The 8,895-nt window shown below is 38.3% G+C and overlaps 1 protein-coding gene across 1 annotated transcript; it reads right to left on the minus strand.

Annotated features, from left to right (window-relative positions):
- Positions 1–4,873: 4,873 nt before the first annotated feature.
- Positions 4,874–8,658, minus strand: LOC149011739 (uncharacterized). Its single transcript, XM_089163883.1, is given in 3 exon segments — positions 4,874–5,434; positions 5,941–6,048; positions 6,051–8,658. Coding segments are annotated over 3 exon segments (3,132 nt in total). The 3' UTR covers positions 4,874–5,018.
- Between the last annotated feature and the right edge of the window lie 237 nt (positions 8,659–8,895).

Here is an 8,895-nt window from a genome sequence, read left to right on the forward strand (position 1 = left end):
CTCTTTCCTCTCTATCTCTGATTTTCTTTTCTTAAATCTGTTCTTGATCGAGATCAGGAAGATGATGCTGCATTCTTGCAACCATCTATTCCATGATCTCATCATGTTCCTTGAGATCCATGATCATCATCATCATCTCAACCCTTGCCAGTTAAATCCTGGAAACCCTAACCTTGTGTGGTCATCTGGACAACCTTTGGCAATTCCCCATGAGAGGGAAACCTTTTGGGTGAAATTTATATGAACCTAAACTTTATCATTGAATGATTCTTCTTGTTATTTTTGACTAACACTTTACCTCCCTTCATCCGGAACTCTCAACCTTTTCATGGGAGCCAAAAAGGGTGAAACCCTAATTTCTTGGGTAAAATCAAGAACCCCTATTTTGATCATGTTAGAAGACTCTCACTTTATTTTCTTTACTAGAATTGTAACCTATAAATCTTTAATTCCTTACCCTTGATCATACTATATTGTCCCTTCATGATCTATGTTTAACCTAATTAGGTTAACTTTCTGGTTCTTGAGTTGTGACCTGGAAACTTGATTTGATTAATGGTTTGTTGTCCTCTATAGACTTAGATGTTTTCATTAAAGTTTCCCCCTTATTTTGTACCCTTTTGAACCACCAAATTCGGATTCATATTCTAAAAATTTTGATTTTTGAAGGCTACTGTCTCTGTTGGTCGACTCATTGGTCGACTTGGGCAGTAGACCAATCAGTCGACCAATGGGTACAGCAACCCCATTCTTGGTCTGTTTTGATTGGATTGTGATCTTTCCTTCTATTTATCTTTCCTAACTCATAGTATACACTTGTTTAAGACTCTTTTCTCAGGTTTAGTCAAGGTCTTACTTGATTCTCTAAGTTCCTTTACGAATTAGAAGGTAAGGACAGTTATCTCCTTAACTACATAGATTGCATACTCTCTGGTTTCTACTTTACGAAACTATGAGTTGTTTTCTTGTTTGTACACTTTATATTCTGATGTACTCTTTGTGAGAATAGTAGCTCTTTATCATGTTTCTTTTATTACATAGACTTATGTGAGATTGCTTATTACTTTATTGTTTAATGATTTGATCATGACCTTACATTCTCTTTTATATAATGAGTTGCTGATTGTATATGTCATGACTGATCTGAGACTGTGTTTGATTAAGTTTGGTTTGGGATTGGGAGGTGTCCTTTTGACACTTCTGTCCTTGGACATTATCGGAAATAGTATGGGATGTTTCCGGGGTTGCCCATCGACACTTTCCCGAATCATTGGTTGTCATACTTAGGGCTGTCTAGCAGTGTTTGGTTAGGTTGTACCCCTGTTATATCAGACCCGATTCGAAAGGGTATTGAGACCGAACGACCCGTGGCAGCAATGGGGATTCAAGGGCGCTCAAGACCGGTAACCAACCCGTGAGAGGACGGGAATCACATTGTGGGGGCCATGTATTGGAGGGTTGCATATGGCTAGACTTGGGCTCATGGGCGCTTAAGACCGGTAACCAACTCGTGAGAGGACATGAGAGCTTCCCGTTTACCATATGTGGATAACCAATAGGGTTGATGAGTCCGTAGTCCGGGACTATTAGGACTCTAGTGGAAAGGATACCGGAAAGGATCGCCAGGGGCAAGGAATGAAAGTATCTGGATCTGATTTGATGTAACTGAGTAGATGACTTGCATTGGGCTAGGCTTTTCCCTGACATGCGCCGGTACTTATGCCAAATGGTTGTGAGAGAGTGTGTTAACTTAACCCCCTGCCATGGTTTGTCCTGAGGGATGCCAGACCCACTACCAAAAGGCATTGTGTGATTGACCTACCCAAAGAAGTACTGTGCTATGACTTAAAGCATGTTTGCCATAGAGACCAGCATACATAGAGTTTAGATGCATACATACATTATTTATTTCATATTGCATTGCATCTTGTTATGGTTTGCTTCCATGTTATTTATGTTGTTATGGATTAACTACCTTACTGAGTTTCTTCGAAACTCATTCCTTTTGTACATTGTTTTTGTTAGACAATTCTACAGGTACTGATTTCTATGGCGAACAGTATGATGAAGCGCAAGCCGATGAAGCGTACTACACGCAAGGTGTTGGCAACAATCAAGATTACTCTGATGATCCCTCAGTTGATCAAGCTGCGTACTACGATTAAAGACAACGTATATGTGGAACGTCTCAAATGGATTGATGAAGTCCACTATTTTGAAGACATTATCTATAAAATAGAAAACCCTGATGTTTAGATATTTCTCTTAGTTCCTTTGATTTAGTTGTTATTTCTTTTAGACTTACATTCGTGTTCCCGCTGTATTTTGTGGAGTGAGTTTCCGCCTCACTCTACTTCTTTGATGTGATTACATCTGGTATCATTTTTGCACTGTGATTATATTGATTATTCATTTCTTGACTTTAATCTTTTGTTTATAATATTTTAAACCTTGATTATTTCCTGTTTATGATTATGTTATTGTATATGTGGGAGGATGATTTCCTCAATACTTGATCTTCGGGGCTGTGGATCACACTCTCGGGTATGCCAGTTAGGGTACCGGCTGGGAGGATGTGACAGGGGCTATTAGTGGAGTCAAGATCGCTTCTTGTGCACGTTCTCTTGCCTCTATTTGGTCAGGTGCTTGTGGTGCAACTACTTGTCTAGCTAGTAGACGGAGCGTTTGTTACATTTCCAAGAATTGGGTTTGTAACTGCTCCATTTGTTCCTGGAGAGGATTGGGAGGGTCCTGATTTTCGTCCCTTCCACCCTCCTGAACTTCCAGAAGTCTGCTTCCTTCGGGTCTAATGACCGGAATCTCCATTTGAGAGAGAGTGTTAATTTATCATAAAGCCACTGCTGCTGCTGCTGATCAAGTCACCATGATTTTTCGAAGCGTTTCACACAGACGGCGCCAAATGATGCGTCCAAAAATTGTTAAGCCTATGGATCTGTGAAGATGACCTGCAAAAATAATGTTAGACGTGGCCCGACCGCTGAGGTCGGGAGGCCACCTCCGAAGCTTAAGTCAATAACTGGACTGATCACAAAAAGCTCTAACTAATTGCAGAGCATAAGAATAATGAATACATAATTAGGAAACGATTCAGATACCTGATGGGTTGTTCGTCCTTGGTTTATATAGATTTTACTTCTAATCTTCGACCGTTGAAATGGCTTCTTGATCTCCTTTAATGACCGTCCGATCCTAGGGTTTTTCCCTAGATATTCGGGGCCGTAAGTAGATATTTATCCTGGCACGATTTCCTCTCCGCTTCATGATAGTCACCTCCTGCAAGTTAGCTTTTCCTACCATAATATTCGGGAAGTCATACCGGGCTATTAATTGATCTGCGGCGCCCTTATGATCATTAAATTAGGGTTTGAGTGAGTCCCCGTCATGGTTTGACCGGAACATAGATTATGAACCCCGTTTGAAACGTTCGGTGCAATTTCCCTCGTATTAGATATAATATATAGATCATGCATCATTCATTCCCATGGTTGTATCACAACAAAAGACTAAATGAGTTCTGAACTTTGGAACAACAAAGTGGAAGAAATATGAAATAGATAAAAGCTAATACAGAAGGGCAGAGAGGGATTCACTGATTTGGCTTAGAGAGTCAAAAGTGTCTTTGTCTTTCTCTCTCCGCTTCTGGAAGCGTCAATAACCCATAGAGATCACGCCAATAAAGGTTTGCACCGTCTATTAATCAGAATCAACGATATGAAATCCATACATGTTTCATATGTGTTCAGTTACACGTCTTTGCAACAGCATTTATCGATTTTCAGTTACCATGGATATTTCTGTTTTAAGGTTCATCTATGTAGGTTTTAGCGTTGTCACCTACATAAGAGAAAATCAAGAAGTTAGATCTATAGCTAAAACCAAAACTAAGGTAACAAAATATCCAGCATTGATGTATGTTTACAACAAAATTATGGAGATTAGTACTTATATGTAGCTCACCACTGTTGTCCATCAAACTGTTGAGGAGCTTGTTCTTCTCCAATTCCAGTTCTGCCATAGAATTCGAAATAGCCTTCAAATCTGCAAGCTTTTGGAGATGCTTCTCCATTAGACCTGTAGAATTGTAGTCCCTGTCATGAGACTATCTAGGGGGGTTCAGATACTTGTGTAAGCATGGCAGTAACATGTTGCAGGAACTCATCAAAGTCTTTTCTCTTGCTTTTGCTTTTGACTGCCCATTCCTCTGAAATCTGATCCATTAAAAATTTAGACCAAGAAAGAAAAACAACCTAATGAAGAAAAAAACAACACAACACTTGGCAATATAAAGCCTAACTTCTGCCATCAAGTATTGTATATGAGAAATAAAGCCTCTGAAACTTGTGGTGATGCAAGAACAGAATGGAATAAAGAAGTTGTTTAAGGAGTAAAGTAATCCTTCAAGAAATCCTTACTGTTGACCAACTTTTTTCAGAGTCAAGTGACCCAAGCTTTCCTTCTCCTGATCTGCGACCTTTCTGTTTCCTCCATATGCAAAAGTTTCTGATATATAAGTTGAAGGATACTGAGGATTCAATGTGATCTTAACAAATACTTCCATCATAATTCACAAGTTGAACCTTAACAACAATGGTAACACTTAAACCTAGCTCTTCATTTTTGTTACTAACCTTTTCCACAATTGGTCATCTTCGAAATACAAATAATCTTGCTTAATTGAGAAGAAGAAAAGGTATACACGAGAAGAAAGATTGCCCAAAAAGAATTACAACAGTTCCTTTTTAACTGCTTGACCCATGAATGATAGAGAGAACACCAAAAACAATTATACTAATTCCTAAAAAGGAAATTAAAAAAAAAAAATGAAGATAGTTATCCAGCCAGAAAAGCATCCATCTTCCCAAACTCCTTAGAAGATAGTCCTACACCAGCAAGTTTAAGAAACTTTAATGAATTTACTCATACATTAGATGACAAGAAGCTTCTATTCTTAAAGGAAGTGATCACTTACCAAGTTCAATAACCCTTCTAAGTTTGGGTTATACTCTTCGTTGCAAAGTATCAGATCCAAGGTAAATGTCCCTGATCAACTGTAGCTCATTGACCACAACACTAATGTCCATTCGGTGCGATGGTGATTCAGCTGAGCAAGCAACACCAATTCCAATAAATGAATTGAGACATTCTCGAACAATTTCCTTTATGCATCTGTGACTCTCAGTGGTTTCAGCTATAGTTTCGGTTGTCTCTTCAATATCTTCTTCCATGTGGAGAAATGATGGATCAACGATAGCCATCACATCGTCATGCAAAGCCATATTTGCCCAGAAATGAAGATTAAAGTTATCCTTAAACATTTCATCAGTAGGTCGTTTCTTAGTGAACATCTCTAACAACAAAATGCCATAACTGTAGACATCACCATGTGTTGATACATTAGCTCCTCCACCATACTCTGCAATATATGCATCATGGATAGTAAATACTATTGGAACTAGCAAGAATATGATAATCCTATTGACTATACAATAAGATAAACATGACATAGGAAGGGCTTGTTTTCTTCTTATTCTATTGAATTCAAAGGTGAAGTCGAGCATAAACATGGATGAAATTTCGTAGGTTATATATGCTTGCGGTGGAAATAAAGAGCAGAAGAGGAGTCAAGTGAAGTCAAGGATAGCACCTTTCTTGCATCACTTTTCAATTGTTTGAGACATTGAATCTTAGTCTCTTCTTTACAAAGAGACCAAAAATACTTTAACATGTTAGTGAAATAATAATCATGCCTTGAAATTTGAAGGGGAATATGTGAGACAAATAATTGGAGTCTCAGTGAAATAATAATCATGCCTTCAAAATTGAAGTGGAATATAAGAGACAAATACTTGGACTCATCTTATGAAATCACAAAAGAAGAGAAAAAGATTCGCATACTAGATAATAAAGATGCCACATTACCTAGTGCGGTGTATCCAATAGATCCTTTTATTCTGATTGAGCTGGATTGATTTTGAGATCTTCCCGTGGATCTTGAAAGAATTTTTGATATGCCAAAGTCACCCAAACAATTAAATCATCATCAAGAAGAATATTGCTTGGCTTTGAATCACAATGGATAATCTGCATATGACAATGGTGGTGAAGATAGTCCAATGTTGTGGCAATATCAATCGCAACATTCAGTCTTTGAATGAGGTTTAAATGCCTTTGTTCATCATCCACTCCATTTGCATGCAAATATAACCATTTCTCTAGATTCCCATTAGGCATGAACTCATACACTAAAGCCATAAAATCATTACCTTTAAAATCTATGCTTGAGCAACTTGATAAGATCTTGACAAGATTACGATGCCGTATACTTCGAAGGGCTTCACATTCAACCATGAAACTCTTAGACGAACCTATTTCATCAATTTTGAAGACCTTAACTGCAACAATTGTTTCTCCATGATTGAGAACACCTCTGTATACAGAATCAAAACTCCCTACTCCAATCAAATTCCCTGATGAGAATCCATCAGTGGCTTTAAGGAGTTGAGCATAAGATACCTTAAAATGATGACCCCCCAACAAAGGTATCGTGGATTCTTTCCTATCTTTCCTTCTCTGATGAATAATGAAAAATAATATTGTACAAATCAAAGATAGAAAAGTCCCACAACCACATATGGTGATTATCAATTTTAAAACTTGCAACTTACCATCCTCTTTGGGCTTTTGAATCTTGCATGCTTGCAAATGAAGTTCTGGTATACCACCACAAAGCTTATTGTTCCCAAGGAATGAAAATGCACTCAAGTTTCTAAAGAATCCTTCGGTTGGTACCTCACCCTCTAGATTATTAGATGATAAATTTAAATTTTGGAGAAACTTGAATGTTCCTAAATATTTTGGGATAAGGCCAGAGAAGTTGTTGTGTGAAATATCTAAATCTTCAAGACCTCTTAGAGAACTAAGAGAGAATGGTATAGACCCTTGAAATAAGTTTCTCCCCATATAAATGTGTTGTAGGCTCGTACAAACACCAAGGGCTCTTGGGATGTCACCAGACAACATGTTCTCTTCAACATCTAAGATTTCAAGATTGATCAATGAATCCACTGCCAAAGTTAGAAAACCAAATATATGATTTTTGCTCAACTTTAATTCTATTAGTGTGGAAATATAAAATATTTCTTTGGGGATGATACCACTGAAATTATTTTCGAAGAGGCTCAATCGTAACAAACTTTTGCATTTTCCAACACTTGAAGGTATTTTTCCAAGCAAATGATTACCATGTATATGGAGATCATTTAATGCTGTTAAATTTCCAAGAGAAGAAGGGATTGGCCCCTTGAATATATTCCCATCTAAATAAAGGCCAGATAACTTTTCATATCTTCCAAATGAAGATGGGATACTGCCTTCTAGGAGGTTTCTAGCTAAGCTCAACAACTCTAAGCTTGCAAGGTTCTCCATCCCTGTTGGGATTTTTCCAAATATTTGGTTTTCATCGATTATAAGCACACTCAGTTGAGTTGACAAGTTTGCCATGGAGTTGGGGAGTGCACCACCAAATAGATTACCATAAAGATCTAACTGTTTCAAACTAGTGCAGTTGGTCATTGTGTGGATAAAACTCAAGTCATCACTTTCTCCACTTCCCAAATGATTGGAGGCTAAGAATAAAGTAGTTAGTTTCGATAAGCCTCCAAAATAAATTGCCACTTTCCCAACAAGATTATTGTCGTTGACTTGAAACATCTGGAGTTTTGATAGATTCGAAATTGAAATTGGAAGAGATCCATGAAATTGGTTTGTTCCAATTGAAAACCACTGTAGATTGGGTAGATTGAATCCTAATGTTGGTGGAAGACTCCCATGAAGTCGATTAGCTCCAAAATCAATAAGACGGAGTGAAGAAAGATTGTATAGAGCAGGAGGTATTGTACCTGATAACTTATTTCCGTAAAAATAAAGCTTCATTAATCTTGGCATTTGGCCTAAGGCATCTGGAATACTTCCACTGAATCCATTGTATAACATAGAAATGACTTCAAGTGATGAAAGATTACCAAAAGAGGTTGGAATCTGTCCACTTAAACTGTTGTTATGGACTGCAAGGATTTGAAGCTTTGATAGGGACCCGAACTCTATTGGGATATTCCCTGCAATATTGTTGTAACTTAACTGGAGTGTTCTAAGGTTGGAACAATGTGATATGTTGGGTGGGATTTTCCCCTCAAAAGAGTTGTTGTGTAGATATAAATATTGAAGCCTGGCTAGAAAGCTTATCTGATAAGGAATTTCACCGTGTAAGCTGTTGTTTTCGAGAGAAACCATCCCAAGGAAGCTGAGGTTACCTATTTCCGGTGCAATGGATCCTATCAGTTCATAGGACCGTAACTCCAACGCTTTAACCCTATTTGGATGCCAGCGACTACCACACGTGATGCCTTGCCACTCGCAGTAGGGGACGGAGTCATTCCAAGAACTCAAAACGTGAAACGGATCCTCGGTTATGCGAGCCTTGAAAGCCAGCAAGGCTAGCCGATCATCCGTTCCATTGAGTGATGATGATGATGGTGATTGTGCCAAGCTCATGCTCATGAAGCTGCCGCACCAGAGAATAATGAGAAATATTCCCACATTAACCCAACATAATGGAAACACCAACGGCACATAACCCATCACTACTCAAATGGCAATTAAGAGTGAGTACTGTTGTAGGTGGATAAGAGTGACTACTGTTGCAGGTGAATGATCCCAGCGAAGGGAACTATATGAACTGTTTTAAGACATGCCCTATGGGTAGACTCCTGGTGTCATCGGTCTTTGCCCATGAAATACTCAGTCTTTAGTCTTTCACGCGTGTGATGTGTAAAGATTCCAGGAAGACTTGTTAACGTGGATAACACTTGGTCTTTG

Source organism: Hakea prostrata, chromosome 7 (genome assembly GCF_041222555.1).
Source record: "Hakea prostrata isolate BN-2017 chromosome 7, UWA_Hpros_2, whole genome shotgun sequence".
In the NCBI taxonomy this organism is placed as follows: domain Eukaryota; kingdom Viridiplantae; phylum Streptophyta; class Magnoliopsida; order Proteales; family Proteaceae; genus Hakea; species Hakea prostrata.